The sequence below is a fragment of the Dreissena polymorpha genome, chromosome 16 (assembly GCF_020536995.1).
Source record: "Dreissena polymorpha isolate Duluth1 chromosome 16, UMN_Dpol_1.0, whole genome shotgun sequence".
In the NCBI taxonomy this organism is placed as follows: Eukaryota; Metazoa; Mollusca; class Bivalvia; order Myida; family Dreissenidae; genus Dreissena; species Dreissena polymorpha.
The window spans coordinates 14,167,590-14,193,525 of NC_068370.1; the positions used below are offsets into that span (position 1 = coordinate 14,167,590).

Genomic DNA, 25,936 nt, shown 5'->3' on the forward strand with positions numbered 1-25,936 from the left:
ATGCGTAGCTCAATTCCTTTTTGCTCATCTATGTAGTCTGATCAGTAGCTGCCCTGTCCGCTAATGAAACAGCAAAACCTTGTATGACTTTAAAGTTCCCTACTGACTGACCAGGGGTGGTATTCCAGAAACATCTTAAGTCATTTCTTAAATAATTTCACTTAAGTTCAAAATTACCATGTTTTGTATTTCTGTAATAGATAAGGAATCGCATGTTTCTTTTGCTATTCTTAAAATACATTGACATAATGACCTTATTTTGATGTAATTCTTGATGCCAAACTATTGCAATAGGAAATGAAACGCTGTCTTAATTTTTTTTCCAATTTAAGGATAAGAATAAAATTTAACTTAAGATGCTTCTGGAATACGACCCCAGAAAGCATGATTGTGCTCACTGCTGGCTGGTCTGGAGCAACACTATCAGCTAATGACATAAGACCCATTTTCCCATTTGATACATTGCAGCTGGAGTCTCGGCCTGCTATTCTGGGAGGTTTTATCACTCGGGAAGACGCCCTATGAAGGACTGAGTCCCGAGAGACACAGGCGGACAGTTATGGACGGGGATCGACCTAGTAGACCTTCGCTTGCCCATAGCTATGTGTATGTTGGGAAGTGTTACGTCTTTCTTTGGGATAATACAGAATTTGAGCCTCGATCTAGGAAAACAGGGTTAAAAGCATTTGTAAAGTGTTGTCCTAGACGAGCCTGTGAAGTCTGCACATGCTTATCAGGGACAACACTTTCCGCTTCAATTGGATTTGGGCTAAGAAGAGACCCCTTTTAAACGAAAAATGCAATAAGAGCGGAATGCACAGGCTTATCTTGGGCTTCACATTCAATCAATTGTGTCTTTTTCTGAGAAAATTGGGCTTAATGCATTTGCGTAAAGTGTCGTCCCAGATTAGCCTGTGCAGTCCGCACAGGCTAATCAGGGACGACACTTTCTGCTTTTATGTTTTTTTTAGTTTCAAGAAAGACTGCACAGGCTTATCTGGGACGACACTTAACGCACATGCATTAAGCCCAATTTTCTCAGAACAAGACGCAATTTTGTATTCCCAGAGTAAGACTTGGCTGTCTAAAGTCCCAGTTCGCGGAATAGAATGTTGTTTTGCATATAAATCATATAGTGAGAAATAAACTTTACATAAATTCATTGAAATATATTTTTTATCGAGGTTGACATCGAAAACCTGGTCATAATCTATAAATGATCATAAATACACGCAATAGGCGAAAATCATTGCAGCGTCGCGAGTTATGCAAATGATATCTATATTAAGCTTTCCCTTAACATTATTAGCATATGGAAGATAAATACATAGATTTAGCAAAAACCTAGCATTGCAACTCAGTTTTAGTCTGTAACAGATATATTTGCATTTGTTCTTACCTTCTTTCCGCTAAATTCGCCTGTATCCGCAATTTTGTTTGTTTAGGTTTGAATTATCTTTTCAAATCATGAATATTAATTAGATAGTTTTCGTACTTTACCGTACTTGACCCCAAATAAAAATCGCGATATTGTTTGTTTTCAACCGATTTCAACCTGATTTTCAGTGATATCCTCAATAAAAACACGTTTTTCGTATGATTGTGCCCAAAGTGGCTATAAACGGGGACTTTAAATCAAATGAAAGCCGTGTGAAGGCCAAGCATTCATATTTTCTAATCACCAAGACCTAGTTGTTCAAAATTTAATATTTTTTTTAGTCAACCATGATAAATATTTCTTTTTCTGTATTGGCATAAACTTCTTTTGGAGGCTAAATTCTCAACAATTGGTTGAAATGTTGTAATAATTGTTTAATAACTAAAAAATAAACCATGGGCCAAAGTCCAAACATCTTTTAAAAAGGTTTTCAAGGAACAAGGCTGGTATAAATAATGAAACAAAAAAAATGAGTTTGTGATTACAATGTACTAAAAAAATCTATAATTATACAAGGTTTTGCATAAAAGGGTGTTGTTCTTATAATGACAACATAGGTAGATCTATTAGTAATACATGTATAAACACATGTACTAAATTCAGAATAAGATATAAAGTAAACATTTGGATTTCTCACAGATGATGAATGTTTTGGTGGTGTGATATTTTTTTAACGACAAAACTATTTTGCTAAAATATTTATTAGAATCATGTTCGCTGTGTTATTTAGGTACAGATTGATGACAAGTTGTTGGCATTATTCACCATCTGATCGGCCAGACGTTGAAAATGTCTTGAAGCAACTTTTGGATATTCAGGTACTGTCAGAGGAAGATTTAACATGAAAGTGTGTTATAGTATTTAACCAATGATAGAGATCGTAAGAACACTTCAGTCATCAATTGTAAATATAAATATTTTTTATGCTCGAATGATCGGGGGTATATTGTTTTTGGTCTGTCTGTCTGTCATTCGGTCCCAAAACTGTAACCTTGGTCACTTTTGCAATATTGAAGATAGCAACTGGATATTTGGCATGCATGTCTATCTCATGGAGCTGCACATTTTGAAAGGTCACGGTTAAGTCATCTTTCAAGGTCAAAGGTCAAATATATAGCTTCAAAGCAGCGCAGTGGGGGGGCATTGTGTTAAACAAACACAGCTCTTGCTGATTTCGAGATTATAAGTCAACGTCACATAGGCATGCAATAGGAACAATAATGCACATATTGATGACTTTGCTGCAAATCAGGTGGCATAATGTTTGAAAAACATCTCTTGTTTACTGTACACATAGAAAGAAAAATTATCCAACATTAAAATTGCATATTTTTTACCCTTTAAAATATTCCTTACAGCAACAATCAGTGTCTGCTCCTGGTGTGGTAGACAGGGCCTTAAGGTCATCTGAAGGTCAAGGCTACACATCTGCAAATTCTAAGCTGGGTACCCCTTCAAACGGATCTTCAAGCCCATCGAGGCCTAGTTCCAATGGTGAAGACTATGTGAGTAATAAGGATTTGGGTGCCCGAACAAAAAGCCATTCAAGAACACAGCAGGGTGGTTCAAAGCTAGAAAACAAAGTTGGAAACCGATTGAATAGTTCACATTTTGAGGACAGTGCAAGACAAGATCCAAAGACACTGGCTGCAGATTTTCATGTGAGTTACCAGACTGATGGTTCTTATATCCAGCATTACGAAAGAGACAAAGAAAGTATCACAGGAAACCAGACAGCTGGGTCCAGTTTGGAAAACATGCCAAGAAAACAGCATATTGGTTCCTATCCACAGAAATATCATATAAATCACCAGACTGGTTCTCCAATGGAGAACATTCGAGGGAAAGGATACCAGTCATCTGAATCCAATGAAGATAAGCAGAAACAAAAGAATCAGACTGGTTCCAATATGGAGTACAGTCCTGGGAGCCAGAAGGCGGGTTCCCCTCAAAACCATAATTCAGACATTAGAAGGGAAGAAAAGAAGCTGGCTTCTATCATTGAGACAGAAATTTGAAATAAATAAACATAGAAAGATATTTATTCGATCATGACTGCAAAGTAGACAGTCATGCTGGTCATACAGATGGCAAAAAGTAAAACTTATTTGAGCTTATACTGCAGTAATTTTTGGCTTGACTATACCTATCTGGTGTGGGTTTCTCTGTTGCCACCTGCCTAATGAAAGGGAATGTAGTTATTTTATAAGAGTGAAAGAAGAGTCGTGCATGCTAAGTACCTGGTATGACCTAAAAATGCACATACAATGTACCATGTCAATCAGGCACTTGCCTATAAAGTCTTCAATAACTTTTTTAATATTGATTATGAATCTTCAGGACTTATACCGAGTTTAATTAGATATTAGTAGATCATCCTGCATGTAAGAAAATTTGTCTAATAAGGATGGTAAATGTACCAAACATTCAAAAGTTCAGACAAAATCATAGAAAAATCAGCCATTGGTGACTATTTTGAACACCAGTTAGTATTTTTCTCGCGCTCTAACAGTTACTTGCGTATGATCTACTCCCTGGCTAAGGTGGCATTTAGACAGTTTGTGCTGACATATTTGGAGAAACTGCGCTGTGGCATAAACTTACCTTTACTTACGCTATATTGGATAAGCAAACAAGCACATTATAATGATTTCATTTCTTTTATTTTCAACATGTTTTCACCATGATTTTCAGCCATTATGTTTTGTTTATATTAAAAAAGGCAGGATAAAGTTGGAAAAGCATGTGATTAATAAAAAACCTGATGATCTGTATTGATTAGAGATACAGAAACAGTGCCATACAAATTAAGGTAGCGCACCTCTAATGATTTCCCGCGATTTACTCGAAGGTTGAAGAGCCTTCTATTAGGTGTCGTAGCCTAGTGGTTAAGGCGATAGACTAGAAATCTTTTGGGATATTCCCGCGCAGGTTCGAATCCTGCCGACGACGTATACTTTTTTGCGACGCGTTTTATTTGTTTTCTAACGTAATTTGATTTAATATGGCATATAAGCTATATTTATTGTTAAATATGTTGCAATTTTTATGCACATTCTTCAATTATTAAAATTAAAACAACGTTATGGCGAAATTGGGTGATTTACTGTTGAAAATACGAACCATGCATGTTGCATTTTTATTTTTATTTCAAAAAGTAAACGGTAAATCTGTCTATTTCTTGGTATTTTTGCTGTATATAGTGTTTCTATAAAAACTAAGTCTAAAATACGACTTAAATGATACTATTTTGAATTATATGACACTTTGTTTTTAACCGACCCAATTTTTACTTGGCTGAAATCACTTACATTTCATGGCGCTCTTCCATAGATAACAATTTGTAAAAAATAAATGTCTGTAAAAGAATACTTATTTCATCTTGTTTAAACTTTAAACACCTTTACAGCATCTGTACACACCAACTGCATGCCCATATTTGGAAATTTGAATGAATTATGGAACTTTTATATACCCCAGGGGTGAAAATAAACTGGACAAAAGCCGAGCGTGGGGGTGGTTTTGAAAAAATCGGTATATTTTTAAAAAAAGCATGGAAAGCCTACCTACAAATTTGCACGTAGTTCAGTGAAATGATGCTGATTAAGAAAATAATTACTTAGATTATATTTGGATATGTGCCCATTAGAGGTGCGCTACCTTAAACCACTTCTTTATGCTCAGATTACGAGTTTTATACGCCTTGTTATAATGATAATTTTATCTGGTATTCTATAATGGATATATTAATATTTTTGCCAAAATGTGTGTGTGAATGTTCAGCATGACATTGTTAAGTAAATGTTACGAAACTAGTAACTAGTACATGTAGTAACCAGAAACAAAATCTCAAGGATATTCTATCATCATTATGGTTATGGTAAGAATGTCATTAAAATTGTTAATAATAATTCATGACGTTCAAATACTTTTTAATCTTTTCTAAAGCAAAAACTATTTAAACATAATGCATAAATCTTCTCAAGTTAAGTAGTGATTAAATGCCTAACCATTTTACCATATTTATCATGAAATAATTAGGTGTTTTCGTGTACTTAATAACAATCTTTGAGGTGCTGTCATACGTTCTCGTGTTTTACCTACTAACGAGAAAAACATGGGCATTGCAAATTCAATAACATTTTAACTTCATTTGTAAGCATAATTCCGATTTTTTTTTGTACTTGTGCGTTTGTGTATGCCATTATGTCTGCCTTTATTTGATATTAATGATATTAAATATTATTGCAATTTCTTGCATACAAATGCATTGTACTTCTTCTAACTTGCTGAATTGGAAACTGTTGACTTAAACAAAATTTGTTAATTAATACATATATTTATTGATTTTTAGCTTGGCGTTTTCAGAGAAAACCCGAGGTATTGTCATAGCCAGCTCGTCGTGTCGTCCGACGTCCACGTCATGCTTAAACCTTAACATTTGCTCTAAAATCAAAGTGCTTCCGCCTACAACTTTGAAACTTCATATGTAGATGCACCTTTATGAGTACTACACGCCACACCCATTTTGGAGTCACTAGGTCAAAGAAAAACAAATTCTGACAAGCTTTAATTTATTCAAAACTGCACTCGTAGCCGGGCGTGGCACCCGTTATGCGGTGCTCTTGTTTTTCTCCCTCTACTTCAAACTAAAGACCTTGTAGATGCCAGCAGATCACTGTTATGAGTGTTTTTGTCTTGTGTTTTGTTTTATTTCCATTATTGCTTTATATGTTTTTATACTGTTATTATTAGTTTGTTCATAGACTCTGTTAATTAGAATACCTTTGTACTATACTGACACGTATTATGTTTAAATTAAACGTAGTAATTTGTACACATCTTATTTTGTTATAAAGTGTAAAAAAACGTCTAATTTGATTGTAATTACTGGAGTGCTTTTACCAAAGATATATCAATAAACAAAGATTAATCAATACACATTGGTAGTTTTTGCTTAGACACAGTGACATTCCCAAAGAAGCAAACTACTGGCTTATTTCATGATCAAAGAAAGTACAATTATATATCTTAATCTTGAGAATGGTAAGTGGAAATAATGAAGTGTCTATGCTCTTGATTTGCTAACCTTTTATAACTATATAATCATTTACTTTCTCTGCAAAATATGTTCACAGTTTTAGTTAAATTTGCAATTCTACTAAAACATTTGGATGTCAACAAAATTGGATGTTTTTAAGGTCACGTGTGTATATAGTGAGATTATGTGGTGGTTGTGCCCCAGCATCCGTCGTCGTGTGTCATCCGTTCTTACATTTTATAAATTAATTTGTTGAAATGATTGCTGATGCCCAAATCCGCTCAATCAGCAGAGTTGAGTTGCATGTCCTCACAGCCCGTTTCTTAGAACCTTATCCTCACCATCAGCAGGAGTTTGATTTTTAGCTTGGCTGTTTTCAGAAAAAAACCGAGGTATTGTCATAGCCAGCTCGTCGTGTCCGTCGTCGTCCTCGTAATGCTAAAACCTTCACATTTTGCTCTAAAATCAAAGTGCTTCCACCTACAACTTTGAAACTTCATATATAACTGCACCTTCAAGTACTACATGCCACACCCATATATAACTGCACCTTCAAGTACTACACGCCACACCCATTTTTGGTCTCTAGGTCAACGGGCAAGGTAACTGTGGCCTCTAAAAAAATAAATTCTGACAAGCTTTCGCAGCCGAGTGTGGCACCCGTTATGTGGTGCTCTTGTTAAGTTTTCTCTCACAACGCTTAATATCCATTCCCCACCATTAGCAGAAGGTTAAGTTGCATGTTCTCCCAGACTACGCCTTAAAGGGATCTTTTCACGCTTTGGTAAATTGACAAAATTGAAAAAAGTTGTTTCAGATCCGTAAGTTTTCGTTTTAGTTATGATATTTGTGAGGAAACAGTAATACTGAACATTAACCATGCTCTAATATAGCCATTATATGCATCTTTTGACAATTTTAAAACCTAAAAATTATAAAGCGTTGCAACGCGAAACGATTGAATAATTTGGAGAGTTCTGTTTTTGTCGTTAAATTTTGTGAAACTACGAAGATTGCTTATATAAGGTATAAAATACATTACGAATGTGTACTCGGCGGAATAGCTCAGTAGGCTAAAGCGTTTTTACTTCAGGACTCTGGCAGGACTCCAGGGGTCACTGGTTCGAAACCTGCTCAGGGCAATGTTCTTTTCCCTTTTTTAATTTTTTTCTTGATTTTTTACTGGAGCTTTTATGATCCAATGTTTACATTTATCAATATATAGCATTTAATGAATAAGTTAAAAAAATGCCAAAATCTGTGAAAAGGCCCCTTTAAACACTTTACCCGCCCTCATCAGGGTGTGAATGCATGCTTCCCCCACACTGCATCTAATGCCAATATAAGCAGGATACAGAGTCGCATGTCCATCCACACACGGCTTTACACTTTTATCCACAATATTAGCAAAAATTAGAGTCCGTTGTGTATCCGGTCATGCTTTGTCCTTGCACCCAACATCAACAGGAGTTTGTGTTGCATGTTTTTACACGTTGTGCAGGATATCATATCCCCATCTTTAATGGAATTTTCTCCACTGGTCAGCATGTTGCAATTTGGCCAACGTTGGCTAATGGTTGTACCGTTTGCTCAGTGCTACAGTTGGCGGTTCAACGTTGGCCATACATTCGCCAAATAGTGTTTTTTGGTAAATGATTGGTAAAAATGGCTTGCCCAACATCGTCAAGATACTGATAGCCTAGTACCAACTATATTTGATATAACCTTTGTCCAATGTTGGCATAAAGAAAGAGCTTTCAATGCTTATCATGCTACTGATGCTGCTTTCAACAACAATACTATAATAACTCAAATAACTACTACTGCATTACTACTACTACTACTACTGCTGCAGTTAGCTGTTGCTGCTACTACTACTACTTCTACTGCCGCTGCTATTGCTGATGAGTATAACAATAATTTAATTAAAATAATAATTATTTATTTATTATAATATGTGTCTTGTTCTGTGAAAGCTGGTCATAATGCATGTGCGTAAAGTGTCGTCCCAGATTAGCCTGTGCAGTCCGCACAGGCTAATCAGGGACGACACTTTCCGCCTAAACTTGATTTTCGGTAAAGAGGGACTTCCTTGAAACTCAAAATACCATTTAAGCGGAAAGTGTCGTCCCTAATTTGCCTGTGCGGACTGCACAGGCTAATCTGGGACGACACTTTACGCACATGAATTAAGCCCAGTTTTCTCAGAACAAGACACATATTAATACCAATCAGCATGGTTATCATCACCAGTATCATAATCAGTATAATCTTTGTGTTATCCCTTAATTATGACTGTAGGTAAAAATACCAGAGGTAAAAATGCCAGAGGTAAAACTGCCAAAGGCCAAAATGCCAGAGGTAAAAATGTCAGAAGTAAAATGCCAGTGGTAAAAACCTATGGCATTTTTACCTCTAGCATTTTTACCTTTGGCATTTTTAACTAGGGCATTTTTACCGCACGCCACACTCGCTCTACTGAAAAACTGTTTTTAGTATCTAAAGCTGAACTTCTTGTCAAAACAGGTTGTAACTAGTCGTCCCCTATAACATCCAAAGATTCTTAGATGTTTATCTCATGATCTCAAAGCTGGACAAAAATTTGTAGAAAAATGTACTTCCATTTTCTTTTGCTGATGCTCATTATTAAATAACTGTCCTCATATTACTTTTATCTAAAATATAGTTTTGCCGCAACGGGTAAAAAATGTCTATTAAAAAAACATTAACACACACAAAAACTACTTATAACGCATATCATGTATATATCTGCAGAAACAACAAACCCTTTCTTTTCAAAAAACAACGTTAGAAGGCCTTGCTTAACGTTAATACTGGTCAGGTGAGCGACCAAGGACCACTATGATCCTCTTGTTGTTGTTGTTGTTTATTCATGACGTGTGTTTTTGAATACAAATAACTTATCATTGTGTATCATATCTATCTAGTTTAGTTTTTCTATATTTTGTCATTTTAATAGAGTAATAATTTAATAATTATTAAGATAGTACCTAAGATGTTAATATTTCTGAAAATCATATTCATATTTACATGGCTTATCTATCGTGACACTTGGGAAATTCCTGTACTTTCCGGCTAAGACCTATAGAATACATTTTATAGGTCTTTGATTCCGGTAAATGCCTGTATTTCCAGAACACACAATGTAAGTCATGTTACGTCTCTATGATGCTGTATCATTCCATACAGGGATAATTAAGTATTAAGTTGTTGGATAATGTGTTTGGTAGATTCATTTCGGCGTGTAATAATATCATTTTTGTTTAAACATTTTTGATCAAGTTATATTTAAGCGACTTTCGTGCACAGAATGCGGCCATTGGAATTGACTCTGATAAGCACGCCACGTACTACGTCGTAATAAATGTGGTTGTGGTAAGATGCAAAGGTGCTGTAAACACCGTCCTGACAGTATCCGCGGTCTTTGATATGCGGGACTCATCGGGAATGTCCGTAAAGTACATGTAGAGAGGTGTGGGCGACATGGTTAGAGTCGCGGTACTCATCGGGAATGTCCGTAAAGTACATGTAGAGAGGTGTGGGCGACATGGCGAGAGTCGCGGGACTCATCGGGAATGTCCGTAAAGTACATGTAGAGAGGTGTGGGCGACATGGCGAGAGTCGCGGGACTCATCGGGAATGTCTGTAAAGTACATGTAGAGAGGTGTGGGCGACATGGCGAGAGTCGCGGGACTCATCGGGAATGTCCGTAAAGTACATGTAGATAGGTGTGGGCGACATGGCGAGAGTCGCGGGACTCATCGGGAATGTCTGTAAAGTACATGTAGAGAGGTGTGGGCGACATGGCGAGAGTCGCGGGACTCATCGGGAATGTCCGTAAAGTACACGCACAGAGGAGTGGTCGACATGGCGAGAGTCGCGGGACTCATCGAGAATGTCCGTAAAGTACACGTACAGATTTGAAGTTCTGAAGCATGTCCGGAAAATATCCTCAGATTGAACTAGCATGAGGTTTATATCACGCTTAGATATAACGTCTATAAAAGGGAAGTTTCGTGGATGTGATACCTTGTACTCCTTCAGTACACATTGCCGACCGGACTTGTATTTAGGTACAGAGGCAATTCTGGTTTATTGAAGATTTATTTTTTTTTTATTTATACATGGCATTTTATGGAAGTACTCACATAACTTGTACATCAATGGTTTTAATGCATACTTTTAACTGTTACAAGATTGTGTATATTATGTTACATACATATTATTCATATAGATTTAAATACTACTTCTGTTTTCCCGCGAAGTCAAGTGTAACGGGGACTACTTGGTAATTATTGATAACAATAATACTTACTACGAGAAAAGACTTGTGACTTATATATTAAACAATAACTAGAAACCATATATAAAATCTATTATTTTGTTATATATTATATCATTTACCATCCTCTAAGTTCATCGGTGACGGTGATGATAACGAAGATGCTCCTTTCTACGTTAAATGCTTTATTATTATCAAACCTGTGTTTTCCGTTTTGCATTTTTAGTGTTATCGTGCTATAACATTAACGTATAAATCAACTTGAACAGTAAATGAATTAAAATTTTACAAACAGATACCGTATTTCTGAATATATTTCTGATAGGTTTACTTCTTTTCGTAGTTTTTAGCAACTTTTTTAAAACTAAATAATTTTATTTCATATTCATTTTCATGCGAATTGTTATGTAATATTTTAAAGTTTACGTTTAATATTGTCTTTATGTTATTTGTTAGAACGTTGACATTTAATTTATGTTAACATCCTTATAAGCTTCATAATAAGATACATGTATCTTTACTCAATAAATGGTTGTTTTTCGCGTTTTATAACCCTCCCAGTGTCAATAATGTTTACTTAAAACGTCATCTAAATAATAATCTCATAATATAAATTGCAAATCATCGAAAAAACATAGACCATGTATATGCTATTGGTTTTAAATTGAAAAACCAGTGGGAGAATACAGATCGGTCATGCCATTTTGTAAAGACAGTTCATCCAAGAATTTAAAATTATGAGCAAATGTTATTTTAGCTTTTCTTTTATTTAGAACTTAACCCATTTATGTCTAGTGGACTCTTCCCTCCTTCTAAATTGGATCAATTTATTTTCAAAAATTAGGGATGTCTATTATATTTATTTCTATATTTAGAATATTTCTTACAGAAATTCCTTTAAGCAAGCAACGCAGACCCCGATGAGACGCCGCATCATGCATGGGTTAACTATAGAAAATATCATTGTGCATGTATATTTTATAAAACCGTTTAACTCTGCCCAAGCCCATTTATGATTTTGCGCAATTGAAGTTAAATATGTTCACAAACATAGAGCAATGACATCTTTACCGACCAAACTCGGTGCGGTATTTAACATTAAGTCGCACTGACTTTGGACCATAAATAACATTCATTTTTTCAGGGGGAAGTTACTTGACGAGTCGGTCAATGTCTTTAAATGCACCTTTGGTATTTGTTGTTTAAACGATATTGTTAATCTGAGATGAATTTATTATTAAATATTCAATACAGCATGTTTAGCAATCATCATTGACACACTAACATTTACGTTCAGTATCGCGCGTTATTTTATGACCTTTGAATTTTGACAGATCGGAAGAAATATCCCTCTTGTCTATTGAAATGTTGACTGTTTAAATGCTTCACGCAAAATCATCTTAATAATAAACCACATTCAGTTTCGTAAGGACTGTGGTAACAATAGCGAAAAATGCTTAACATATTGTTTTCAAATGCATATTTAATACCTATTCAATAATGTAAAAGAAAACAAACATGTCACTCAACGTCAAATTCAAATGAGTCGCGTTCTGAGAAAACTGGACAAAATGCATGTGCGGAAAGTGTCATCCCAGATAAGCATGTGCAGTTCGCACAGGCTAATCCGGGGCGACAATTTCCGCCTAGACTGGATTTTCGCTAAGAAGAGACATCATTTAATCGAAAAATTCCATAAAAGCGGATATTGTCGTCCCTGATTAGCCTGTGCGGACTGCACAGGCTAATCTGGGATGACAATTTACGCACAAGCATTATGCCCAGTTTTCTCGGAACGCGACTCACATAAGGCGCGTTCGGGGAAAACTGGGCTTAATTCATGTGGGTAAAGTGTCTACCTAGATTAGTTTGTTCAGTCGGCATAGGATTATCATTGGCGACACTTTCTGTTCTTTAAGCTCGACTATTGTATATGAAATATATATATAGTGGAGCTATCCTACTCACCCCGGCGTGAGCGTAAGCGTTGGAATGTTAAAGTTTGCGTACCACATCAAATATTTTCGATGTCCCTCAACATATTGCTTTCATTTTTTGCAAACGTCTTTACCAACATGATCCCAATCTAGAAACAAGTGTAGACAACTGTAACAAGCATTTTGTAAGAATTATGGCCCTTTTCCACTTAGAGTATGCATATTATTGATAAATCTATGTTAACGTTTGCGTACCACCTCAAATATTTTCTATGTGCATTGACATATTGCTTTCATATTTTGCATACTTCTTTATCAACATGACCCCAATATATAAACAAGAGCAGACAACTGTATCAAGCATTTTGACAGAATAATGTTCCCTTTTATACGTTGAAAATTGATAATTTGGTTCAGTTTTGTGTTTAGGACCCCTTTTTCCTAAAGATCAAAGCTATTGCTTTCATACTTGCAACACTTACTAACTATAATAAGGGGACTGTGCAGGCAAAGTTATGTAACTCTGACTGGCATTTTGACAGAATTATGGTCCCTTTTATAGTAGAGAATTGAAAATTTGGCTAAGTTTTGTGTTTTGGTCCACTTAAATCCTAAAGTACCGTAGTTATTGCTTTCAGAATTGGAACACTCGCTAACTATCATAAGAGGACTGTACAGGAAAAGTTGCTTAACTCTGATCGGCATTTTGACTGAATTATGGCCCTTTTTGACATAGTAACTTAATTTGTTAAATTTTGTCTTTAGATCCACTTGACTTCTAAAGTATCAAGGCTATTGATTTTAAACTTCAAATACTTTCGTATTATCATGAGGGTACTGTACCTGGCAAGTTGAATTGAACTCTACCTTTAAATTACCTTGACTATCAAGGCCAAAGTATTAAATTTTGCTAAAATTGCCATAACTTCTTTATTTATGATCAGATTTGATTCATACTCTGACAAAACAACACTTACCTGACATACCACAATGGACTCCACCCAAACCATCATCCACCACGCTCCAACCCAGAATCCCCCTCCCCCCAAATAAATGACCACACCTCCACATTATACCCCCTCTCCACCCCCACCACACCCCACATCCCACACACTTATATAGCTCAGAAATATAATTGCAATTATAATTCATATTCTGTCTAAAAATTAAGTTTTCATGAACTGTGGACAAGAATCATTTTATTGTTAGATTTTGCAGATATGGAAATTCAGCAACTACAAACGTTAGCATTAAAACTCACGTCACTGACAAAATGATTTTTTTGCACTGAAATTTCTGTATTTTATGCAAGTTACCAGAGCTTTTACACTGAAATTGGCAATATTATTATTAGTTACCAGACATTTAACACTGAAATTAAAACTCTCAGAAAAAGAAACACCCAGAAAACAGAAAAAAATAGTTAAAAACAATATTTTGGAATGTTAACTTATCGTGCAGATTACAAGTTCGCATAAAATACGAAAAAAAGTGAAAATATAGTCTATTAACTTAATATATATATAGCGATTTCCAGGGTTAAATTTTTAGTATTTAGCTATTTCTTTGCAATTTTTTGTTTTTGCGCCATTTTTTACCTTTTTGAAAACTTGATCAAACACACGAGTGTCGCCCAGTCGGAAACTAAATACTAATGTATTTACGTTGAAATTCATTTTTTGTGCTAAAGATTTCAAGCATTTTTTATGTGATCTAACAAATCATTGGTAGTAAAAATTGTTTCTTTTCAGCAATTATACTCTTCAAATTTGACGTTTGATGCCAGTTGACATTTGTCTGAAACGCCTTAAATTTCAGTGATATTCAAGTAAAAGTAAGCATTTTTGCCTCGCCCACGCTTTAACAGATTAATTTGGGAAACGTTTATGGCGTTTAAAATAGTGCTTTCTAATAAATTACTACAAGTTTCCTTCGCTACGAGTTCATTGCAATAAATATCTATGAACAACTTTAGTACAACATTTTGTTAGACGTCAAATGCGTTTACAAAAAGGAGCAGTCAGCAAACTGTAGCGATCGGTCGCTAAGACACACACACAAGAATTACATGATAATATATATTCATCGCTCGAAGAAAAAGGGGCATAAGTCGTGTAACTTTGTGCATTAATTTTCGTCCTAGATTAGCCTGTGCTGTCCGCAGACGGTACTTTCCGTTTTTTGTTATATAAATAATTGTGTTTAATGGAAAGCTTTTCTAAACGATAATCCACAATGTTCGACAATTTTCGTCTCTTTTTAGCCTGTGCAGACTGCACAGTGTAATCTGGGATGACACTTTACGCACATGCATTAAGCCCAGCTCTCCCAGAACGAGGATTATACATACTGGATGTCTCATGGTTTCGTCGTGCATCGGAACACGTTTGATAAACTTATATTCTTCGCAAATGTGCGTGGATAATCCTTTTGAAGGGATCTTTTCACGTTTTGGTGAATTGGCAAAATTGAAAAAAGTTGTTTCAGATTCGCACATTTTCGTTTTAGTTATGATATTTGTGACAAAACAGTAATACTGAACATTTACCATGGTCTAATATAGCCATTATATGCATCTTTTGACGATTTAAAAACCTGAAAATAATAAAGCGTTGCAACGCGAAACGATTGAATAATTTGGAGAGTTCTGTTGTTGTCGTTTAATTTTGTGAAACTACGAAGATTGCTTATATAAAGTATAAAATACGTCACTCATGTATAGCTGGCAGGATGGCCGAGCGGTCTAATTGATTTTACTCCGGGATTCCGGGGGTCACTCCGTCCGTATGTCTGTCTTTCCGTCACACTTTGCGTTTAGGTTTCGCGTTTAGGTTTCGAAAAATGCTATTTGGCATGCATGTGTATCTCATGGAGCTGCACATTTTGACTGCTGAAAGTTAAAGGTCAAGGTCATCCTTTAAGGTTAAAGGTAAAAAAAATCCAAGGGAAGTAATAAGTAATAAAGGGAGGTAATTATCTGTACCTGCCCAACGATACAATAATAAATAAATCAAAGCGGCGCAGTAGGAGGCGTTGTGTTTCTGAAAAACACATCTCTTGTTTCATTGTCACCAAAACTGGTTTGAACATAGGAGTGTATTACTTAATATTCATAACCTTTTTATTCAATATAAAATTCCGGCGAAAAGTATATACTCTAGATCAAATATTAAGTTTTTGGTTCTTTTCGATAAGCAAAATAGAACAATCTCAATTTGATGATTTATTACATTTGTTAAGTGTTTATAAGCAATTTTTTTATAAGTCATTCGCCACTGTAAATTGATTTCTATAGAAAACGTACAGGCGCATTCGCAGATAAACGTATAATGGCGTGTGCCATCTTTCGATTTTTTTGGCCAAATTGTACATGAATGTAAAAAGGAAGCACTCAAACTGTAATTAAAAAAAAATCACAGTTCATTCGTTTTTGGCACTCTGTTATAATTTGGTTATAGATATTGCTACTTTTGGTACAATAAAATAACTAATACAGTTCGTATCATCAATCATGAATGACACAGTATATAGTATGACTCGATGTGTTAAGGTTATGTATAAAATGCATATTAGTCACTCAATTATACAAAATGCATTCGCACGTTCAGGAAATACGTGCTATCGATATTTTGAAATATTTATTGACCTTCAAATGATTGATTTATTATTTGCTTCCTTCGTCATATAAGCAATTAACATAGTTAATTGTTCTATAAATATTGTCATTAAAAGAAAAATAGATTGCTGTGAAATGTATCAATCTTTAGCAGGTTTGAGACCCCATGATTATGTCAATAATGTGTCGTTTCTGTCAAGTTTTAAATGTATAAACATCACTGCACTGCATGTTCGTAAAACACTTGGTCATGTACGGTAATTTTTTATTTAATTGATCGTATTATATCTTTGTTTAATGAATATTTATTGCTTGTAGCTCAACTATTTTGACGCATCGATACAATTTGTTAAATAATTAAATGCTGTTTTATTATGTTTTACGCATATGCTACCAGTGGCAATCGCCTTGGAAAAAAATTTTGTCCACTCAAAATCACACTTTGATTTATTATTAAAGAGTTGACTCTTATTATAGAGTCAACTTTTTTTTATTTAAAAAAAGAATTCTCTATCATATATTATGACACGATACTTGACGTGTTCGGGTGTGCGTGCGGGTGTGTGTATATATGTGTGTGTGTTTATATATGTATGTATATGTACATACATGGAAATTTAACGTGACATTTTATTGCATGTAATTAGAAATAATAACCTTAAACAAGTGCATGCAAAATATTGAAACGTTATACACCAAAAACAGTCACGAAGAATGTACTATATATATATACATATGCGGATACTTTGATAGCTGATGGCACTTCGATAACAGTAAAAAACAAAAAACTAATGCGAGAGTTTTTTTATAGCTTTTGCGTTTATGTTTCTTTACATTCGGTTTTCATTCACGGAAAATTGTTTGACAGATTGCCGGTAATTATAAAGTACTTCGTATTGCGAAGAAAGGAATTCGCGGAAGAACGGTGGATTATATGAAAAACATAGATAAAATTCCATCGAAAATCAGATTAAACTGGACAATCAGTACATAATTTAACAAGATACGAATACTTAGGAATAAATAAAGAACGTGTTTACTATGCTTATTAAGATCAATATGCCTTTGAATGTTACAGCATGTTAAATTTGTAGTTTACTGACGTATTTTAGGAAATTTTTATGTTTAAGATGCCACATTTTCATGAACACTTCTTTAGCCGATCATCTCAATTACCACAGCACATCTGTTTCCGATTACCCGAAAGTTTTTAACAGATGTATCACACTATTTTAAGTGAACCAGAAATTCAAAATTTGCTGTTGAATACTGCTTTAATTGGCAGGCAATAGTTAACAATTTCTTATCTTACGTAAATAAAATTCGATTCACCGAAAAATTGCTTAATTTTTCTTATCCCTTCGAATACATGTAATATCATGATTTTGTTTTTTATACTTATTTTTTTTTTAGCTCGAAGGCATCGGCAGCCTAAAGCTTATTTGATAATGTCTCCAGTCTGTTTACTGGGACTATAACCAGTTCTTGATGTGTGGATTTGGGAGAAATCTAAAGAACGCTCCCACAGTGGGGATCGAATCCGTCACCTCACGGTCGCTAGGCGGACACCATATCCAATACACAACGGCGCCCTTTTGATGACAATTTGGATAGGGTATTCAATTTAGACACGACATCTTGGGGATTGAAATCTGATCATTTTAGTGTCAAGTTTTAATTTTTTCTTGCTTATATCGACTGTATCGGTGACCCTTATATACATTTCTCCTGATATCTGCTGCCGTGGTTGTGGGTACTTAAACGGTATTCTCACTGGCGTACAACAAATCAGAGAGAATTTGTAAAAAGTGTCCGTTATCCGACGTGTCCGTTATCGGGAATCGAAGTGTCTATTATATCATGCATACCATTTTCTAAAGCATGCTATATCTTCGTTCATATTTCATGAATATTACAAAAAATTCAATATTTTAAGCACACCATTTACTCTGCATGCTGGAATAGCAAACACTTGGTTAAAATAGTAACAATATAAATACATTCATTTCAAGTAGAAGACAAAACTCGGATATCAGAGTGTGCAATGCGTTGAGAGTCTCCGTTAGTCGACGTGTCCTTTATCGGGAATCAAAAGCCTACAATATCCTGCACACCACCTATTAAATATGCTCAATCTTCGTTTATGTCAAAGAGTACTATCAGAATTGTAGCATTTAATGCACAGCAATTATTCTACATGCTGGAATAGCAAACACTTTTTTGCTATATTTCTACATACTTTTATTTTGATGAAATGTGTACTGATCATCCAGTTTAGACTGTTTTCCGATGGAATTTTCTAATTGTTTTTGCAAAAAATCTAGCATTCTTCAATGAGTTCTTTCTTCACAAAAAAGGACATACCATTTATCAACTTCATCATGTACCGTGTCTCGAAAAACTAACATTAAGGATATACGTTTAAAAAACTTTAACGCGTGGCTTTTGTTTTTCTCTTTTATTGAAGTACCAACCGTTATTGAACCGTTATTGAAGTATCGCCATGACCAGCGTGCGGATGCAGGGTTTCGAGGGATCGAAAGGATAAGTATCCTTCATTTTACCATATTATACAAATGTCATGTTAGGCGCATTCATTATTCTAATAAGCATATACGTGCCAGTTTTTATGCCTACTTTTTCTACACCTATTACGATATACATTTAAACGTATAGTGTTTTGTTAAGAAGACAGCGCATGGACATTTTGCTAAATTATTTCATGTAATTATATCGTGTGAGTTATAATTAAGACTGGTTTAACGTATATTTCAGTCGAGCTGTTGGTAGACAAGGCTGAACGCATGTGCGAAAAGTGTTGTCCCAGATTATGTTAACCAGGGAAGACACATTCCGCATTTATGAAGTTTTTTCGTAAAGACAAATCCAGCATAAATCCAAATGATCGTCCGTGATGAGCCTGTGTGGGACTGAACAGCCTAATCTGGGACGATATTTTATATTAAAATTGTAAAATATTCACCGCGGTTAAATGTATTTTATTTTAAGAGTTCAAAGCTCGCAGTATTATGATTAGTCATAAGGAAAAATCACTGTATTGAATCTGGCGCCCACGAAATGTTAATTAATGGTAATTATGAATTTAGCTATTAATGCTGACAACTATATCTGGCTTGATTGTTCACATAGAAATGATATAAATGCTGCTACCACTGCGCGCATAACAACTTGTCCAAACATTTTCCGTATTATAAGAAGAACAATCTACATCAAAATCATTGTGTCATTAACTTAAACAAGGTACACCTTTGAACATAAAGGGAAAACAGAAATCAGCGCGCAGATTTTCGTAAAAGGAGTTTACATTGACGTAAACAGGCCAGTGATAATGAATTAATACGAGAACGAAATAAATATCGGGTCGCAATCTTGCCAGATTCGTTCCATAAGGCCCTCAAAGTAGTATTAACCAAATAAGAAAAGAAATCCGTCAACGACTTTTAACGCACATGCATAAATCCAGGAACATATTACCGGACCATATTCGCAAGATTTATTGATTTTTGAAACCCGTCCGAAAGGAATGTCCGACCTTGCGCTCTATTTCGTTACAATATGCACAATGACATACTTATTCGGCGTTGACATACTCAAAGAGCAGTACGCACGTATCTGGGACGAGTTTAAGGTCCCCTTGACACGTGCGTGCAATCGCCGTCACTGCCTGGAATTTTCAAATAATGACGTGAACAACTATATGAGTCTCTCCCTGGGAAACGGGACATGATGCCGCCCACATAGGCTTATACGGGACGACACTTTTTGGTGTCTTAATTTGAAGGATGTCTCTTATTGGCGACAATTCAGTTGAATCGGAAAGTGTCCCTCCTGATTAGCCTGTGCTGCACAAACTTATCAGGGACGACACATACAGCACATTTGAAGCCCTGATTTTACTGAGCCAGGCAATGCAAGCAATACTAAAAAATAAAAAATAAATAAATATCTATATAAAAATAAAAATAGATATTTATGTACTTAACTAAGAGTAATAATTTTGATGTAACTTGTGTCACAATAAGTTTATTTCGTGAAACTTGCCTTGTTGGACTGAGCGTAAAACAAGTACATGACCCGAAGAGTAACTTTCAGACGTAACATTCATATTAGGATATCGACAAAAACACTTTTTCTATCTTTGTTGTGCAGTTCTTAACTTATGATTCTTTATAATGATATAACAATACAGCTCAAACAAGGCATGCACGAGATAATTTTCAAATGACTATTTCCTTGGTCATCAATAGAGTATTTCTTACGCCACGTCATAACGTCAACACATGCCAACAATTCCATCTTTATAAATGTTGTGGTGATTAACATATTGTCATCATACCCTCGGTGTCACTTGAAAATTTGTATTGTAGTATTAGACACGATTTAAGAAAAGCAGACCAAATGACGTATTTCGTTATTCGAGTACATGAATTTCACCTTCATTGTTACGCTAAAGATGATCGAATGATCATGATAATGACCCCAAAATCTCATTAAAAGCTCATTTATAATGATAATGACTAACCCTTGAATTTGATTACTAAGCATCCATCTCATTCGGCATATTAGTTTGAAATCAATCTTTTTATGACAACATGAAACTTATCTCAGCATGCTAATTTCATACGGACATGATTAACATACGTTAGATTTAAAGGGACTTGCTCCCAGATGTTCGTATTTTTGAAAATTGTCATTAAAGGGGCCTTTTCACAGATTTTGGCATATTTTGAAGTTTGTCAGTAAATGCTTTATATTGATAAATGTAAACATTGGATCTTAAAAGCTCCAGTAAAAATCAAGAATAAAATTAAAAAAGTAGCCGGTACCAAATATCATAACTAAAATAAAATTTGCGAATCTGAAACAACTTTTTTCAATTTTGTCAATTTACCAAACCGTGAAAAGATCCCTTTAGGGATTTAGAACTCATTTTGATTTATGTTTTTCCCCCGCATAATCCCGACTGACATCGTATTTTGAATCCAAAATCTAAGTTTAAGAAAAATCAAGTCATTAAGGATTCTTAGACATTTCAAGTTACTAAATCTTCTTTTCTTCATTTTTGTCATAATCATTTAATGACAAATTTCACTTTTATAAACTTCGGACCCCAGTAGTTCACATGGATCGGATCCCAATAGCTCACAGTGATCGGACCCCGATAGCTCACAGTGATCGGACCCCGATAGCTCACAGTGATCGGACCCCAATAGTTCACAGTGATCGGACCCCAATAGCTCACAGTGATCGGACCCCGATAGTTCACAGTGATCGGACCCCAATAGCTCACAGTGATCGGACCCCGATAGTTCACAGTGATCGGACCCCAATAGCTCACAGTGATCGGACCCCGATAGTTCACAGTGATCGGACCCCAATAGCTCACATTGATCGGACACCAATAGTTCACACTGATCGGACCCCAATAGTTCACAGTGATCGGACCCCAATAATTCACACGAAACCGTTCATATTGCTCACCTAATAATTGATTTTTAGAATAACATAATTTCTATATAGAATAGTCCAATTATTAAACTATGTGAAAATGATGGATAGTCCCTAATCAACCAACATCGTAACAAACAATGCAATTACACGATGCCTACTCAAATGAAGAAGGAATAATTCACCAAAACATCGGCATTTAAAACACACAATCTATCATTTATTAGACAGTTGGAAGTCGATTTCAGAATTAATGCTCGATGTTTTAAGCACATTCTCGGAGACTGTTCGGGATACCGGAAATGTACATGCATTGAATGAAGTTTATTAGAGGTCTGAAACATTAATGTGTTAACAAAAATATAGATAATATTTAAAATTAAATAATTATTAAAGCAACACAAAAGTTAAATAAACAATATCGCCGTACCCGGGATTCGAACTTGGAAACCATGGAAACAAAAGCTAATATTAGTATGGAAATTAAAAACGATATGTTTATACCACACGTTTTATCAACCTGTTAAGGAAAACTGTTACACACGCTGTATTAATTTTTCGATTTCGAATAATGAAATTCATTTATGAGCAAGCATTTTTTCACTTTTCTCTAAGCCAGGAGTGTTATTTCGCATGTCTAATGTATACATTTTTAATCTATGTTTTTTAATCGTCATTTTACCAAACTATGAAACCTTCACCAGCACGCTTTCCGCATTGACTTGATATTCTTTAACAAAACAATATTAGTAAACATTTATTATTAATTTGAATCATATAGTCAAGATTTACTAAAACGCATTTATTGCATAATCATTCAGTATTTTATGATAATTACGGATAGGCCAACACCAAGCATGGCTGGTGTTATTTATATAAACCACGTTATGATAAAGTTCATCCTGTACACAAATTGAACACCAATGTTCACGACTTAATCGGATGATGCGATATATATTGTTTACAATCGTAATCATTTGTTACAAACACAACATGTGAATCATGTTCGAAGTAAGTCCAATTCAATGGGATTGCGAACATAATGGATGTCTTACATATGTTGATGGGATGGTAAACTATATCCATATTACCAGTAAACAATAAACCATGATTACCTTCATCCTGTTGTAGCCCAATATAACAGTGTCACCAGTTTACATACTTATCTAGGATACATCTCATGTTGATGTTTAAAGGGGCCGTCCAACAGATTTCATGTCATTAAATTCTTTATATTGATAAATTTAAACATTTAACCTAAAAATCTCAAGTAAAGAAACAAGAATACAATTTAAAAAAGGAAAAAAGTAACCTTCAACAGGGCTCGAACCACTGACCCCTGGAGTCCTGGAGTAAAAAGTCTCCCGCATAGATCACTCGACTATCCATGCTCATGCTTAGAGCGAATGTATTGTTTACCTTTATAAACAATCCTCGTAGTTCCCCACAATAAAACTACAACAGCAGAACTTTCCAAATTATTCAATCGTTTCGCGTCGCACAACGCTTTATAATTTTCAGGTTTTCAAATCGTCAAAAGATGCATTTAATGGATATTAAAGAGCATGGTAAATGGTCAGTATTACTATTTCCTTAAAACATATCATAACAAAAACGAAAATTTGCGAATCTGAAACAAATTTGTTTAATTTTTTGTCAATTTACCAGTCTGTTGGACGTACCCTTTAAATAAACTGTTACAGAGCAAAACTGCAAATACTCTCGTACTAATGTAACACGTGGATACTGCACCACGTGCGCATAGTTTAGAATCGTAACCTCTGACTAATTCTGTTTACAAAACCTTAAATCAGTAAAATAATATACACTCATAAACATATGCTTGACACTATTATTGCTTACTACGTACAATAGTGAGTTTGTAAATAAATGAAATGGTCCGACGCGTAATGAAATGTACGAAAATAGAGCATAACGATTTAAGAATGAATTTCACGCCATATTAAACACAAGCTATCGAGTCCAAAAATAAAATAAATGATTGGTTAAGTACGTGACAGGCGTACAGAGCCGAACGTAGTTAAACATCTAACGTCATGACGTCATTGCGCTTAAAAGCGGATCAAATAAATAGCGCGACGGTCGTGAACTGCGATTAATAACCGACTGAATCGATCTGAGAGCGATTTTCTAGAATAAAATTATAATTTAACTGGAAGAAATGCTTTTGCAAAACGGGATGCTTGTTTTCGTTGCGTTTGCGATCGTTGTCGTTGTTGTCAACGCAGGAACTATGACATATTCCATCAATGATCCGATATTAAAACCAAGCTCGATAGTGAACGGCGGGACGTTTGACCACTGCAACTCACTGGAATGCCGTCATGGACGTTGTGACCCAATGCAGCAAGCATGCATTTGCGACCTAGGTTGGACTGGGAAATTGTGTGACATCACTATCGTGGACCATACCGGTACTTTTCCGTTGAATGTTTTCTCTACAAGACAACCCATTAAGGACAGTGTCGCTCTTTTAACGCTGTTGGAAAAATTAAAAAGAAATGAAAACCAGAAGAAAAACGTTGAACCCGTCGTGCGACAGCGTCCGCGTGAACGATTGTTTGTTGAAATTACGGATGGATTGGGAGGAGCTGCTATTTACCGCCATTCCGCTAATTCGGCTACCGCGATTAATAAACCAAGTGAAAACACCTTCATAGACAACTCTAAATACATCAAATTCGATAGTAAACCAAAAGGGACAACTTGGTTAAATTTAGGATTTATTGGAAGTCCCCAACTCAACGCCGACGATGTACCGAAACTTGTCACCGTGGATACGGACGACGCAGACTCGGTGTGCTCCAGCAGCTACCAGCAACGACCGGATGATGACAGAAAATGTCAGTTCGGATTTCGGTGTATGTATGGGACATGTTCAAGCGACTCCAGCTCGAAGCAGATTACTTTCCAGTGCAAATGCGATCCGGGGGCGATGGGTATTTTCTGTGAACAGAAATGTTGTCTGAACTGCGGCCAGAACGGTAATTGCGATGTAAGGCCGAATGGAACTCCGTTCTGTTTCTGTCGCAGAGGATTTACAGGGGAAAAGTGTGAAATTGAGTATCCTCTTTATTAAATACATACATTAACATACAGTAGTAAGTTGAGCATGTAACATAGGCATTTCTTGGCTTATAAATAAGTGATCGTTTTATCTATAAATATAAAGTTTATATTAATTATTCTTATGTGTGTATCTCAGGGATATGTTAATTTTGTAACAAGTTAATATTCATATGAAATACCTTTACGTTCATTATCATCTTCACCAACAGCATCAGAGTTTATTTAAATGATTTCACTTGAATTCATAATTCGTGGTAGTGGATATTTATAAACAATTGTCGCTAACCGGAATTATATACATTGTTCCCAGTTGAAATATGTTGTGCCTTATAAAGGTAACGTTTGATTAATTAAACATATATTTGGCTGTAGGAACATGTAGGGAAAGTAGATTTTAAATAAATAAATACAATCGCAAACAGTCGTTCGTTCGTGTGTAAAAGTTTTCTCGTCGCTCTGACATGATATCGGCAGATTACCGAAATTATTGGTGGTTATTTTGACGGAGCAAGAAATTAACAAAAAGTGATTTTTTTTCAATGACTTGTTTCTTCTTAAAACACCGTCCTAACGATAACTACATATAGTTGAAAATGACAGGAATATCATTGAAATGTATGGACGCTTCCCAATATTGCGCTTTTCATGGTTTGATATTTTGTGACCCCAACACACAAACTACATCATGGCAAAGCATTAAAAGCAATCCATTCTTTGTTCAACCAAACAAAAAATATAAACGTACCTATAAATATCATGTCTAATTTATATGACGCATATGTATCATCCATTTTAAACTATAACTGCGAAGTTTGAGGATCCATCAAAGCGGAAAATATTGAGCGCGTTCATCGTACATTTTGTAAAAGACTATTGAACGTAAAAATGTCAACACATTTATTATCGCTTTGTGCCGAAGTTTGTCGATTTCCCTTGCATATCGACATATCTGTCGATGTCAGGATGGTTAAATATTTTTTTTTAATAACATACTGTAAAACGCGGAAATTGTATTCTTAAACAAGTTTTACAGAGATTAAAA

At 35.2% G+C, this 25,936-nt stretch overlaps 1 protein-coding gene and 1 non-coding gene across 18 annotated transcripts in view; both read left to right on the forward strand.

Moving 5' to 3' along the window:
• LOC127861594 (multiple epidermal growth factor-like domains protein 10) overlaps positions 1-6,375 on the forward strand; it is a 73,359-nt gene extending 66,984 nt beyond the window's left edge. For 10 of the 17 annotated variants that reach the window (XM_052400218.1, XM_052400217.1, XM_052400212.1 and 7 more), the window contains 3 exons: positions 469-606; positions 2,169-2,256; positions 2,797-3,682. In XM_052400218.1, the coding sequence (XP_052256178.1) occupies positions 469-606; positions 2,169-2,256; positions 2,797-3,456 (886 nt within the window). In that variant the 3' untranslated portion in view covers positions 3,457-3,682. The other 7 variants (XR_008040285.1, XM_052400216.1, XR_008040282.1 and 4 more) reach the window with 7 other exon arrangements.
• Positions 4,309-4,390, forward strand: Trnas-aga (transfer RNA serine (anticodon AGA)). The gene has a single exon. It is a non-coding gene; the product is annotated as a tRNA-Ser (tRNA).
• Positions 6,376-25,936: the final 19,561 nt, after the last annotated feature.